This window comes from Electrona antarctica (genome assembly GCF_951216825.1).
Source record: "Electrona antarctica genome assembly, chromosome: 20".
Classification (NCBI taxonomy): Eukaryota; Metazoa; Chordata; class Actinopteri; order Myctophiformes; family Myctophidae; genus Electrona; species Electrona antarctica.
Window position 1 is genome coordinate 33,543,279 of NC_136801.1, and position 15,840 is coordinate 33,559,118.

General features: G+C 45.3%; 1 protein-coding gene across 1 annotated transcript; it reads left to right on the forward strand.

Moving 5' to 3' along the window:
- Positions 1-15,324, forward strand: LOC306913273 (extracellular calcium-sensing receptor-like; the record flags this gene model as incomplete). Its single annotated transcript, XM_079489864.1, has 10 exons — positions 1-159; positions 8,637-8,767; positions 8,894-9,188; positions 11,064-11,150; positions 11,393-11,659; positions 12,758-12,964; positions 13,204-13,479; positions 13,885-14,112; positions 14,202-14,325; positions 14,411-15,324. The coding sequence occupies 10 exons, from the start codon at positions 1-3 to the stop codon at positions 15,322-15,324; spliced, it is 2,688 nt and encodes an 895-aa protein (XP_079345990.1).
- Positions 15,325-15,840: the final 516 nt, after the last annotated feature.

A 15,840-nucleotide genomic window follows, 5' to 3' on the forward strand; every position in this document is an offset into this window, starting at 1 on the left:
ATGACGCTGCCTATTGAGCCGTCGGCCATGTTCGGCCAAAAGGCCAGTGCTTTGCTACAGCATCCTAAGGAGGCTGTGGAGGTGTACAGGATGTGCACCTCCACAAGCAGCCATGAGCAGCTTGACTCGGTTGCCCTCAGGCTGTGCAACCCCAGTCAGGTTTGGCAGTTCCAGGGACCTACGTGTCCGGTTACAGGCCAACCGGCGGGGTATGGCTAAAATGTGCTCGGCGGGCTAAGCCCATCCCTCAGTCCTGACAGTTAAGGCCCCAGACCCCACCCGCTGTCTCTCGGGACAGCGGCTGTCCTGGAAGACAATTCAGGTGGACCCCTGGGTGGGTTCCACTATGTCTTCGGGGGGTTGTGTGCTGCTTACAGCACTCTCCTGGCAAGAAAGGGCTGAGGGTCTGGCAAGCCATCCTCCAAGACGACTGGCTTGCCATGCTCGACCGGGGATGTTTATACTCAGATCCCGGGTCGGACACACTGACGCACTGACCGGCTTGTCTTAAGACGACGGAACCTTTGAGTCCCGTATCCTCCCATTCGGCATATGTCTAGCCCCCCGATTGGACGCAGTCCTTGGCGGGAGGGCCTTTGCATCCTAAATTGGATAACTGAATGGTATGTGCTCGCTCAGAGGTGCAGTGCCACAACGATGTGGCCAGGCACCTGCAGCACTTTGGGCACCTAGGCCGGCACCTCGACAAGAGGCCTTGCAGGCGTCAACTCTCACAGTCCACAGCGCTCCTCGGCATGTGTTAGAGGGCAAAGCAGGGACTCGGTCCCTTGCTCTAGTGAGTCGGGCCACCCTCAGGCTGTGCCTCCGCCCCTTAGGGCCGAGGGCAGTCACGGTGCACTTGGTGTCTCCGGCTCTTCTGAACATGCGGCCAGTGCATTATCTGTCATTCACAGTCATGCACTACGCGGGCGTATCGTTGACAGCGTCAGTTCACACGTTCCACGTTGTTCCAGCGAATAATTCTGTCTGTTCACACAGCAGAATGTGACTGTCAGGGGTGAGCAGAACCACCATAAGGTTGTATTACGGCATGGCTGTGTAAACACCTGGGTGTAATTCTGTCTGTTGGAGACCGGCTACCGAAGCCACGGAGTGAGCTCCCTCCTCATCCAGAGGTATTCCCCCTTACATATGAAATATGTTGGGTGGAGAGGTAGTCTCTTCACTAACAAAGGTTACCAAGTAACCATACGTTCTTCTCATGTGTAACACACACCGCAGCGAAGTCTCCCGATTGGTATCTGATTATTTCCATAAGGACGAGAAGGTTTCTCGGTGCCGCGGAAACTACCTTTCCCCGAGGCTTCAAGTCGAAGAAAGACGGTAAGTCTGCTTTCTTTTACCGGGTTAACACTAACTTGGTGGGTAATTTAGCTTTGCATAGTGGCCTGGCGCGGCCCTAGCTAGCGTTGTAGTTAGTTCTACTATAAATTACCCGTGGCTAGAAACAGCCAGTTTTGCTTCCACACGAACTTCCGTTGGCCTCAGGGTCTCGAACGTGTGACGGACTTGAACGGTGTTAGAGAGCCAATTAAGCCCGTGGAGACTTGGGCTGCAATGGCGTCTCACAGGACAGCATTCTTGCCGTTAGCGGCCACAAGAATGTCCCTGTCAGTGAGGGGTGCTGCCGCTTCCTACATGGCAATGCTTAGGTGTCGTCGGCACCAATCCCTGCATTTTGCCCTACGGCCTGATCGGAGTGTGAGCCATCCAGTCTATTGATTTTCACCCTTCCCACCCTCCTAAGCAGGGCGGTGAAGCAGGGCCTTCCTCAGTGTTCTTCTCAGGGCCTTAATGGGCCTAACTGTCTTAGGCAGATAGTCTCCAAGACTGGACTCCACTCACTGGCTTGTGAAACAATCCAGCAGGCATATAGGTGGGCAGGCAGGCCAGCCCCAACAGGAACATGTACACATTCCACACAGGGCCTCGCTGCCACATGGGCTTTGAGGTGCCCTCCAATCTGAGATCTGTGGGACAGCCTCTTGATCGACGCTGTCAGCATTTATCAGGTTCTACCGTATGTGGTATCAGTGTGGTGGCCAGCACCCTTCTCACTGTGTGTGTGCTTAGCTCCGCAGCATAAACGTGATGGGAACTATGCACAAAAACGAAGGCCATCCACTTTTTACTTGTAAAACTGTGATGCGACAACAAGGATCGTTCTGGTTCTGAGAACAGGGCTTCAACAGTCAGCTGACCGAGTGTTCGGCAGGCTGACTTGAGCTGGAGCGCAGGCCCTGCAGACTGCAGTAACCTCGTTACAAAGAAAAGAAGAGCATTTCCTGAAGGGTGCCCTGAGGCTCAGAGGGGCCCAGGTTAGGGACCCAATCAAGCCCATCTGGGGTTAGCCCTGGAGGCTCTACGACCCTTAGTCAGTGAGCCTGACATGCTCAAGACAGCAGTCTTGTCGGCGTCACATCTGCAAGGAGAAACGGGGGAGTTGCGAGCTGTCAATCCATATTGAGCTCTGCAGGCCTATGGATGATGGTATAGTCTTATGCCCCAAACCGGCCTTTCTCCCCAATGTTTTCAAAAGGGCATGTCTCAATCAGGTGGTTGAGCTCTGCCCTACCGTCGTCATACAGACAGTCGACGTACAGAGATGGAGTCGGTCCCCACTCTGTCCTATCGGAGCACTAGAGTCGGACGTCAGGGCCACACAAGGCCCACAGAATAACGGACCAACTCTTTGAGTGCTTCGAGTGAGAGTCCATGGATCACAGAGGTTATCCAGCACACAAACAGGCAGGAGTACCAGTGCCGCCTGGAGGGCAGGCACACTCCACCTGGGGACGCTGCGGAAAGGTGCGTCTCTGACAGAGATCTGCACAGCGGCGACTTAGTCTACTCCGTCTACATTCACCCGGTTATACCGGCTGAACATGCAGCATTCGCTCCCTTCGGGGAGTTGGTCTCGCATGCTACTCAGCGGCGGGTGTCATTGTCACCTTCACCAGTCAAGCCAGCCTTGCGTCTGGTGGGCTGGCTTGGGTGGCCCCTCACCCCTGCGGTCTCTGGCCTTAGTGCCTTGCGGGGCCGGGCTCTGGGTGGCATCTAGCACCTGAGCATTTGGCGGTGGATGGCGTGGCTGTCCGGCCGTTCCAGGGGTTGTAAATACATTACATTGAACATACATGATAAATAATTCAAAATTTAGTATGTGCTGGGTCGGAGCCCACTGGCGGTGTCTTCGGGGTTCTGGGACTGCTTCGCTTCCTCACGAGGTGTCTTACAGAGTTCCCCTTACATATGAAATATGTTGGGTGGAGAGGTAGTCTCGATACGATAGAGAACGTATGGTTACTTGGTAACCTTTGTTCTCTGAGTGAAGAGACTACCTCTCCACCACGATGTCGCTCAGAAGCGGTGTCGATCAAGTAAACCAGTGTAATCACGCACACCTGGGCCTTATATACCCGTGCGTGCCAGTACAACTGGTGTGTCTTAAAGAGATATCCACGTCACAAGTGAGGTGGGGTCATTCCCCTTAGATATGAAATATGTTGGGTGGAGAGGTAGTCTCTTCACTCAGAGAACAAAGGTTACCAAGTAACCATACGTTCTGACAGTCCTAGATTGTCTGCAGTGAATGCACCATTGATAACATGCCTTTCTGTTGGCTGGTTGATAGGGGAAATTTCAAAGGATACAGATGCTCCATTCAATTGCACTATATCTTGTCTTACTGTGCGTAGTGAGATGATTTCGGGCTGGGTTGTGAGGCCCAAGACCTGGACTGCTTCAGGAAGCAGAATGGACCTGTCTGCACCATCATCAAGGATTGCATGAGTTCTGAGGGTCTTCTCCCCATGGTGGAGACATACATTGACAACTTTCAACATAACGGTTGGGTTTGTCCATGTAAAGGAGCTCTGAGGGGCAGGATATAAACATCGCTGTGACTGATTTGTTCACATTAAAATCATGGAGAATGGTCAGGTGAATCTCCTTACAGATATTGCATGGCCTCTTTAAGGTGCATTTGTCGATTTTATGCATTCTCCCACATTTGTTGCACCTCTCCTTTTCATTGATCCATTTCAGAATGTCATTCTTGGAAAGTTTTTTGAAGTCTATGCATGAACCAAGGAAGTGATCTCTGACATTACAGTGGGGGCAGTAAGGTTTAGGCTTTACCTTCTCCTGGGGGTTGACGGCTCTTGGTGTGCTATCCATCTCTGATGATGATGTTGACAAGTAGACAGAGGAGACCTGTCTGGAGGGCTGGCGTTCCTTTGCAGCCCGTGGTCTTTCCTGTTGGTGGAGATCAACGGCTCTCTCCGATATCCGTTTGGCTCTTGATTTTGACTGCAGCCAAGTTGAAAGGTCAAGGAGGGAGTATGTTTGGTTTGCCTGTCCAGTCAGAATGCCTCGGTTAATACAGTACTCCACGAATGCATCTCTGTACTGCACAGGGAGTTTACTTAATAGTCTGTCAACATGAGAGCCACATTTTAACTCCGAGCCAGTGGGGCCCTCTAGGGACAGCAACATGCCTACCAGGGCATGTATAGAAAGTGAAAGATCATCCAAGGCCTCTACATCACCAATGCGAATGATGGGGGAATTCAATATTGCTCCAATTTCACTCTGAACAAGCAGCCTTGGCTGGCCGTATCTCTCTTTAAGTGCTCGGAGGGCAGAGGAATATGGTCTTGCATCATGCATGCTGGATCTGGCCAATTTGTTAGCACCTGGGTGCTGAAGATGGTCTAATAGGATCTGATATTTATACTGTTCAGTAAGATGGGGATGGATATCAAGGAGGTTTTCTAGGGCCATTTTCAGGAGGGCAAATTCAGTCTCTCTGCCACCTTTGAACACAGGAAGTGATGGCCTGGGTATCCCATATGCAGAGGCTATGAACAGATCCATGGAGTTGGGGGTTTGAACCTGTGAATATGCAGATTGTGGCTGCTGGTATGATGTGGCTTGTAGCATTGGTGGTTACTACTGATTGAACTGGGCTGTACAGGGCCAGGTATGGATGCAGTATAGGCTGGGGCATGGACAGTAAATGGAGGTGGAAGTGCATGGTGAGTAGAGAGGGCAGAGTGTATTACACTGGCAGCTGCATGGTGACTGGAGGATGGCATTGTCTGGGCAGACATGTGAGGGCTGGACAGCGATGCAGGAACTACATAGGGCAAACTGGGAGCCTGAATAGGGCCTAGGGGCTGCTTAGCGGCTTGGGCAGGAACTACATAGGGCAAACTGGGAGCCTGAATAGGGCCTAGGGGCTGCTTAGCGGCTTGGGCAGGAACTACATAGGGCAAACTGGGAGCCTGAGTAGGGCCTAAGGCAGGGTTCCCCAATTAATTTTCCTCGAGGGCCATATTTTGACTAGGGTACCAGGCTGGGGGCCGAGTCCGCACGCGTGAGGTCGAGGTCTTGCCCTGAAAATTCATTTTCAGGGCAGGACCCCATTTGAAAAGGATGCCCAGTTTGACATGCATAGGCTACTGACCCCCATTTAATGCCATTTATATCTGGGAGCCCCCTCAAAAAAAAAAAAAAAAAAAAAAGGTTTTTTTTTGTTTTGTTTTCTGAAATTCTTCCGCGGGCCGCAAGGGGGCGCTCCGCGGGCCGCAAATGGCCCGCGGGCCGCCTATTGGGGAACCCTGGCCTAAGGGCTGCATAGCGGCTTGGGGAGGAACTACATAGGGCAAACTGGGAGCCTGAGTAGGGCCTAAGGGCTGCATAGCGGCTTGGGCAGGAACTACATAGGGCAAACTGGGAGCCTGAGTAGGGCCTAAGGGCTGCATAGCAGCTTGGGCAGGAACTACATCTTGCTGTATTGATTGAAGCATGGGGGATGTTGGAGATGGCTGAGCAGTTGATGATGTTAGGGGCTGTGAGTCAGCATTCATCGTTCTTGAGGAGGCAGGCGTGAATATGGAAGGCAGGGCATAGAATGAAGAGGTGGCTTTTCCATTAGGAGAGGGAATGAGAGCAGCAGCTCCCTCAGGGTGCTCATCAGAAATTATATTTTGATGAATAAAGCTGGAAACAAGTTGGGCTGATTGGAGCTGGTGTTCTTTAATGCGAATGCGTCGGTCCATTTCAACCTGTCGGACGATCCTCTCTCTCTCCTTATGTGCATCCTCTTGCGTGTGCTGAGCAGCTCTGGCTCTCTCATCAATTGATTTACACTGTTCATCAAGCTGCTTTTCCTCCTGTCGTTGCCTTTTAAGCTCCTCTAGTTCATCTTTCCTTTTCTTCTCATCCAGAACGCTGATTTGGAGATCACTTAAGTGAGAAGCATGGCTACTGCTTGAATGCCTACTTAATTGAGACCTAGCCTGGATACTAAAGCCTGATTTAGTATGAGTCCTCCTGCTGTGAGAACTTAGGGCACCGAGGGACAGTGCAGGTTGCCTTTGCTGTGAAATACCAGAAATACCATACCAATCAGGGGGGCGTCTATTCCTTTTAGGTCTAACATCAGGACCAGGTGGCAAAGGGTTTTGATCCTCTTTGTGGGAGGAAGTTAATGATGGCGTTAATGATGGCTTTGGTGAAAGGTGAGGCTCTGTTTGTGTTTGGTGAGGTATAGTTGGACTACTAGGTGTAATAGTTTGAGACTGTGGGGTGGCTTCTTCTGTGAAAAGCTGGGTTGAGTCTGTTACACTAGTAGCAGGTATACTCTCAGTCTCAGTGGACAGAGCTTCTTCGCCGTTCTGTGCATCAGCCATTTTACTGATGGCTGATTGGTCACTGTGTGGTTGTGGCTCAGTTTCCGGGTCGAAGGACCATTTTGTTAGGTTTATAAAGTTCAACTGGAGCCACAAACCACCAGGAAGCAGGAATTCATATTATCCGGTTTTAATTTGCAGGATAATGAAAAGGTTGACATTCATTGGGTTCACATGATGATTGCCATGATGATGGTTGTTGAAACAAGTTCAAAGACGCATAGGCAATCATCTGGTCCTGCACACAGCAAACAAGGGTGGCTGTGTGGTTTGGGTTAAAGGGACAAGTGAGCATCCAGGCCTGCTTTATTGAGGAAATGAGGGGGAGGAAGTGAGGGAGGCACTGCCACAAGTACTTCCTGAACCACTGTGGAGTCTCCTTGTGGAGTGGAGGGGAAGTTGATCTTTTAGTTTGTGACAATAATAATATATTTCTGGTTTTGGTGTGATTATTACATAATTATTACATAGACAAAAGGTTTCATGATTTATTCATAGGATGATAATTATTCCTGGAGTTGTAAACATACAGTTTGTGAGAAGCTTTCAAAGTTGACTAAAAGTAAAACATGCAGCAATTTGCTGATTTTCATCTCGTCTTTGCATAATTTATGGCAATTATGCTAATTAGGAAAGGTTGTATGACTTCACAATGGTAACAGATGAATTTCTGGACATCACAAACATGGACTCAGACTATTAGATCACCTTTATAAGTTACCTAGAAGCAGAGTTATTGCCATTTCCGTTTTTGACAATTTATTAGCTAATTATGCTAATTAAACATGCTAAACCCAACAGAAACATTTTTAGACATGTTTTTTTGGCATTCTGGTAACCCCAAGAATCAAGATATACCTGTCTCCAAAAAATAACATTCCAAAATCACAGGGATCAGAATCTGATTGATAGGCTCCCCTACTAATAACTTCATATCATTCCCAGCTGCGTTACATTGTTTCCGCAGCTCTGTAGCTGAGATGGGGTTTGTAAGGCAATCAAGTGCTCCCCCACTTGATTGCCTTACAAACCCAGGCCGCTTTGCGTCGTGTCTCACTACGCCTCTCAGCCATTATAAAATACCCGGTAAGAGAGAGCCTCCTATTGCTTCATCAAAACCCTCATTTTTGTCTACAAAGCCCTAAACGGGCTGGCCCCCTCCTACATCACTGACCTCCTATCCTATCCCCCCTCCATCAGGACCGGAAGAATGCAGTCTCTTACACATTCCAAAAACCAAAAAAAAGGCTCAGGGGCGACCGCGGCTGTCGCAGCCCCTACACTTTGGAACATCATTCCCCTTGCTGTTAGGTCTGCTCCCTCCGTTGAGTCTTTTAAATCACGACTTAAAACCTTTTTATATTCACAAGCCTTTGAATCCCCCTCATGATCCTGCACTTTTATATTTTATATTATTTTGCTTCATTTGCCTGTTGTTTCATTGACTGTCTTATATTATATATATTGCTGCATTGTATTTTACTGTATTGTATTGTACTGTATTGCTCTTTTTGATATGTTGAAGCACTTTGGTACAATGAGAGTTGTTTTTAAATGTGCTATATAAATTAATTTTATCTGATTTGATTTGATTTGATTTGACATAACAGGACTTTGATATGAAAGCATTGTTGACGTATGTTAAGCCCTGCCTCTTCTTCGGCCTCTGCCTTGCTAGGGTGTTGATGTGTGTTGAAGGTGTGATCGATGATGTTATGGCATACGTTGGCTCAGGGGATGGCCTAACACTGTGTATAAAAATTAGCAACAGGACAAAGTGTGCAGAGGAGGAGAGGAGGTGTAGTCATGAACGCTTCTGTAGTTATACAACTGATTCCATATGTGTACTTGTGCTTGATGTTGTTCTCTTCATTCTCTCCTTTGTCTTCCTCACCTTCCTCTTCTTGTGAGTTACAGGCACAGTTAAAATACAACAGAATTTACAAGGCTGGGGACTTTATTCTGGGTGGCTTGTTTGCAATCCATTTCTCCTCTGCCTTCCCTGAGCTGTCTTTCACCTCCAAGCAACAGGATCTCATTTGCTATGGGTGAGTATCACACATAAAAAAGCAAGCAAGAGAACATTGTTTTAATATAGGCCTATAGCATCATAGGATTATTTGATGTAGTTCTACAAAAAATTGTCAAGGTTACTGTGGAACTTTGTCTGTTAGATTAAACATTCCCGGGTTCAGAATGGCCCAGACCATGGCTTTTGCCATTACTGAGATCAACAGAAACTCCAGCCTGCTACCCAACGTGACTCTGGGATACAATCTCTATGATAATTGTTTCACACTTGGAGTAGCATTCCGTTCAGCTTTGTCATTGGTCAGTGGGAGAGAAGAACAATTTCAACTGAATGAGAGCTGTGTTGGCTCCCCTCCAGTGCTTGGAATAGTGGGTGACTCTTCCTCAACACGTTCAATTGCCATCTCTAGTGTATTAGGTTTGTACAGAGTGTCCTTGGTAAGTTTTCTTCTTTCACCATCACCATTTTAATTGGCTATTCTTTTTGGCTATTTTAGTTTATTTACAAATCTAATATAATGATAAACAGTGTAGTCTTTCTACAGCCTGATAAAGAAAACAATATTTACTTACAGAGCATGTAAGTGGAGCTGGCAGACTTTGAATGGAGCATGGGGGGCAGTAGATTGCCACATTGTATATTGTTATACAATGTAAACTTTTAACCTTTTAACTCGTTTTCGAATACATTTGTTTTTACTTCTGTTCTGTAAAGCGACTTAGGATACCTTGAAGCGCTATATAAATCGTATATATTATTATTATTATTATGTTATTGCGTTGTCTTATGAAAAAGGATAATGTTTGTGTTTTTTCATAACAAAGTATAACCTAGTGATTGATTAGGGGTTAACAACACACCATGCAAGTTTTAACAAACCTTGCATGGTGTGTGTTTTTAGCCTTGTGTAGCGATGGTGATATCACTGCGTGGCAATATGCATTGCAAAGGCAAATGAAGGCTGGCTACGCAAGGCTATAGTGTGTTTTGTTGTGAGTGCTGAAGGGTTCGTATACGTGTTTGTCAAAAGATGGCATTGTGTTTCTGAACCAGGCCTCCTGATGGCTAAAGCTGCCTCTGTGTGTTCGCAGCACACAATGCAGTCCCTTCTTTTTCCCTTTTTTTTTTTTTTGTGTGAACCGAGCGGAAGGAAATCAAGCTGAGTGGTGGTGAGCGATGTTGAGAATTTTAGCGTGGGATTGAGCAGGGAAAGTGAGTGTAGAGTTTCACCCTGCTCTGTTCCACTAACGTGCTCTGCTTGTTAGGGGGAAATTATGTAAGGCATACATGGGCAACTGGCGGCCGGGGGCCACATGCGGCCCCCATCTTCACTTAATGTGGCCCTAATATTGGAATACTGATAAAGTATATTATTTAATTTCTGTTATAATTCCAATCATGCAAACATGACCGGCTTTAATTACTTTAGTCTAAAATATCTTTCAGGATTCCAATTCCAGAATAGCAAAAAAAAATCTGGATTTAAATTAAACTATAGCTAAAATAGCTGATCTACAAGCTCAAAACGCGTTGCACTGCGACGCGCTTTGAGCTTGTAGATCGGCTGTTTTTGCTACGACCGTAATATGCAATGTGACCCTCTGGAGTGACTGTATAAATATAGTGGCCCTCTCCATCTTCAAAGTTGCCCACCTCTGATGTAAGGGATAATGTATGGCTGAGTGGTTATTGTTTATAGATAAATCACCTTCAGGCTGATTAACCACCTCCGCTGTCGCGTCAGTGGTTAATCAGCCTGAAGGTGATTTATCTATAAACAATGACCACTCAGCCATACGTTATCCCGCTTATTACACGGCTACTTAATACATAATTTAATAAATTTACCCAAAACAAAACAAAACGACTCATATTTCCTTGCTTACGGTAATGAAAGTATTCCCATAAGTGTCGCGCTGGCCGGCGTCTGCCCAGCTGCAGCACAGTCGGAAAACAAGGAAGTGAATTGATCAAATAGAATCCATTTTCGGGTACTGCACCGTCTATTTCTCGCTGAAATGTTTTCAAAAACCTTTTTGAGAGCAATGTTTTGCTGTAAAGGCCACTGTGTGTGTGTTTACATCATGGCTGTCATGTTGGAAACAGCAGTAAATCAGCGGAGCACAGCAGGTACTCCGAGGGTTTGTTTTGGCATCGGTGTGTTATAGAGCGGAGCAGTCATTATCCAGAAATAACAGACCGAGGAATTTGGCGATTGACCAATCAGAATCAAGCATTCAACCAAGCCGTGTAATAAAGAATTATAGTACCGTATAGGTATATTACAGAATATATCTTTTGTGTATTTTCAGGTAAGTTACTATTCCACGTGTGCCTGTCTGAGTGACCGGAATAAGTTCCTATCTTTCTTCAGAACAATCCCAAGTGATGCCTTCCAGGTGAACTTCTATACAGACAAAATATCTGTTGGTATCAAGTAGTACACATCACTTTTTATTGATATTGCATATCGCCTCTCATTTCTTTGTGTATAATACTGCTGGAGTTGAAGGGTTAGGTTTAGGGTCAGCATCAAAAGAAAATTAATGTGGGTTATACGCAGGAGATTCACTGATTTTACACTACAGTATGTGCATAATCAAAGTAAGCAGGTCTTATCCCACCATTCTTCATCCATCAGGTCCAAGCTATGCTCCAAATTATGAAGCGTTTTGGGTGGACCTGGGCAGGACTGCTATTTCGTGATGATGCCTATGGCCAAAATGCTGCCCAGTCATTCCAGTCTGACCTGGCCCAGTCTGGTTTTGGTTGTCTGGCGTACGTGGAGGCTCTGCCCTGGGACAACGACCCAGCTGAACTTCAGAGGATTGTCACTGTGATGAAGACATCCACAGCTCGTGTGGTCATTGTATTTACTGGGAGCAATATGGTTTATCTCATGGAGGAGGTTGTGGGAAAGCAATTTAACCACTTTCTAAATAAATTATAATAATAATAATAATAACTACACTGCAAAGTGTGGTTGCCGCAGTCGCTTACATAGGCCCCTCCCACTAATATTGTCAGCCAATTACAATGTCACGTTTTGTTATGGACAAAAGGGCCATTAACATTACATTTTGGACAGGTGTATTTAATACCTTTTCATACAATGTTATTGATTCTAAGCCACTGATTGCAAGCCGACGCATTTACTACGTAATGTAGACCTTTATTAATCCTACAGGGTAAATTCTGTGCTAAGTCTTCTGCCCCTCAAGGGAATTCATGTCTTTATAAACGATGGTAATACATAGATTGGTTACGTAACCAACAACAGCCAATTAGCTACTACAAACGTTATGCAAAGCTCGGCCAATCACAGCGGAAGTTAGATTACTCCGGAATAGTCTGTTTGCCCAAAGGGCAACCATACTATAGTTATAAACAATTGTAAAACATAGATTGGTTACGTAACCAACAACAGCCAATTAGCCTTCTACAACGGTACGCAAATCTCGGCCAATCACAGCGGCAGTTTGATTATTCGATTACTCCGGAGGAAAAAATATTCTGGTTGCTCTTTGGGCAACCACACTCATAATAATAATAATAATAATTATTATTATTATTATTAATTAATTATTATATATATATATATATATATATATATATATATAGCCTAAATATGTACATTTATTATGTATATAATCTTTCAAGAAATTAAGAAAACATATTTTTAAAACAAAGCAATACTGCCTCATCAAAGTTGGTACTGTGAATTTATACTGTATATTGTCAGATACTTACATGAGAGGTGGAGAGGTGGTGGAGACAGACAAACAGACAGACAGACAGACAGACAGACAGACAGACAGACAGACAGACAGACAGACAGACAGACAGACAGACAGACAGACAGACAGACAGTTTGAGGGTCCAATGGAGTTAGCTGGTTTTGTCAGAGGCACTTTTTAATACTTTTAATTTGAATTCGTTCAATATTTTGTGAATCAACACACAGACATGAAGGGTGTTCAATAGCATTGATTTATATACCGTATAGGTGGTAAAGCAGAATGTGACAGGTCTGCAATGGATGGCCAGTGAGGCCTGGACAACATATCCTAAGCTCATGACTCTAGACTTCATGCCGTACCTGGGAGGCACCCTGGGCATTGCCATCCGTCGTGGAGAGATACCAGGTCTAAAGGACTTCTTGTTAAAAATCCATCCCGACAATGGCCATGACAACAGCCTTGGCAATACCATAGTAAGTCTTTTGTTTCATTTTTTAAACCCATTATGTACGGGATCCCCGTTTGTAACTATACCTTTCAGGACGGGAAACCCCTTTGGGTTAGTTGTTGCTATGTACAGTATATAGCAACATATATTTTTGTTTTCATTTTGAATTAATATTTGATGAAAACGTAGCTCAGGATTTAGAAGGCCTTTTTAGAGGCTGTGCTTTAGAGAATTATGCTTTATGTTTTCACTGTGTTTCTTCAGATGAGGCGGTTTTGGGAGCACACATTTCAGTGTAATTTCCCCCCCCTTCCGTCAGAGTGGGTGGATGCTGGTGGAAGGGTGTGTACAGGACAAGAGGACCTAGCAACAGCAGAAACCACACTTTTGGATGTATCTGACCTCAGGCCAGAGTACAATGTGTACAAGGCTGTGTATGCTCTGGCCCATGCCATCCATGACATGTTGCATTGTGTGCCAGGAAAAGGGCCTTTTATTGGGCACAGCTGTGCCGGTTTGCGGACAATACAGCCATGGCAGGTGTAATGTCATTTCACAGGTTACATATGTTTCTAGTTGGGTTCAAATTTAGACTAATAATGATTTAGGTTTGGCTGGTGTCTGGGCCAATCTGACTATATATACAATTTGGATCAGTTCATAACAGCAAAAGGCCAAAGGGTGTACACACAAGACACTTGTCATGATGGGGCGGAATAATTATGAGCCTGCAGTAGTCATTACATTGTTAGTTTTAGTTGTTTATTATCACACAGTGGACAGTTGTGATAACCTGATATGCAGTAGTGTCTGAATAATTTCAAGTACAAATTGTACATCAAAATCTATTTCCCTTGTCTATGTACATTGTGCAAGTAATATTTTGAGCAGCTGCTCAAAACACACTTTTATAATTCTCACCATGATAATTATCACCATGTCTAGCTTTTATATTACCTGGAAAGGATCAACTTCTCTACACCATTTGGTGATCACGTATCGTTTGATGAGAATGGTGATGCTTTACCAATCTATGATGTCATGAACTGGGTGTGGCTCCCTGATGGAAGCACAAAAGTTCACAATGTAGGTGTGGTCAAGAAGTTAGTCTCTGCAGGTGAAGAACTCATCCTGGATGAAGACAGAATCTTCTGGAACTTTGAATCTAAAAAGGTCACTTCAGCTTTCTATAGCTAATGCTGAGCTGGTGTGAATGTAATTCAGTTTGTACAAAAATATATCATTCTTAATTTCCTCTGTAGCCACCTCGGTCAGTGTGCAGTGAGAGCTGTTCCCCCGGTACCCGTGTGGCCAGAAGGAAAGGGGAACCTGTCTGCTGCTTTGACTGCATTGCTTGTTCTGAGGGAGAAATCAGCAATGAGACTGGTTGGTTTACACCATGTAGTAATGTACAGTATCTTTAGGACAATACTGTACTTGTCTGTCCCTTTAACCTTGTCATCTTTGTTAGACTCTACAGAGTGTACCAGTTGTCCAGAGGACTTCTGGTCCAGTCCCCAGCGTGACCACTGTGTTCCTAAGAGCCTGGAGTTCCTCTCCTACCATGAGGCTCTTGGTATCTCCTTGACAATCATCTCATTGCTGGGCACACTTATCTGTGCCATTGTACTGGGAATCTTCATCTATCATCGAAGCACACCCATGGTGCGCGCCAACAACTCTGAACTTAGCTTCCTTCTCTTGTTTTCACTCATACTTTGTTTTTTGTGCTCACTTCTGTTCATTGGCCGTCCCAGGCTCTGGACTTGTCAGCTGAGGCATGCAGCATTTGGGATCAGCTTTGTGCTGTGTGTCTCGTGTATCCTGGTAAAGACTATGGTGGTTTTAGCTGTATTCAAGGCCTCCAAGCCTGGGGCTATAGACATTATGAAGTGCTTTGGTGCTATGCAGCAGAGAGGAACAGTTCTGGCTCTTACTTCCATCCAGGCAGCAATCTGCATAGCCTGGCTTGTGTCTGCCTCACCAGCTCCTCATAAAAACACACAATACCACAGTGATAAGATAGTCTATGAGTGTGATGTGGGATCAACAGTTGGATTTGCAGTGTTATTAGGTTATATTGGTTTACTTGCACTCCTGAGCTTCCTCCTAGCATTCATGGCAAGGAATCTTCCAGACAACTTCAATGAAGCCAAGTTAATCACCTTCAGCATGTTGATCTTCTGTGCCGTGTGGATAGCCTTCATCCCAGCATATATCAGCTCTCCAGGCAAATATGCAGATGTAGTGGAGGTTTTTGCTATTTTAGCTTCTAGCTTTGGAATTTTGGTGTCACTGTTTGGACCAAAGTGTTATATAATGCTTTTGAAACCTGAGAGAAACACTAAGAAGTCCATCATGGGTCGACGTGACACCAAGACGTAGAAGCACACCTACCAGATTAAACTAAAAGCAATCCAGTAACACATCTATTATCTATCTAAAGTTATATCTATCTCAAAGGCTATACGTTTGTTGATGTTAGACCTATTACCTGTTGGTCAAAGTATTATAGGTATGTAAGAGGCAAATTAGCTATATAGATTTCAAATCAGCGAACGCACACTAACATTATTTACGAAGGCATGGTTTCAATTAGTGAAGGGAACTGCCCATAGATCCGAAGTCCCGTTAGTCCGAACATGCATTAAGGTTGGCGAACATGCACTGCTAAGCCCCTTTCCCTTTGTGACATTTCATTCATGGTCAAAATGCCTGAACATCTATGCTTTCATTCATTATTTCATTTGTATGAAGGTTTCATGAAATTACCGACCAATATGTGCACGTTTACATCGATATGCATTTCCCCCCACTGTTACGACAGTGGGGGGCTTTTTCTGCCTTTATTGGATAGTGTACAGTATGGTGTTAGGAAATGGGGAGAGAGATGGTGGGGTG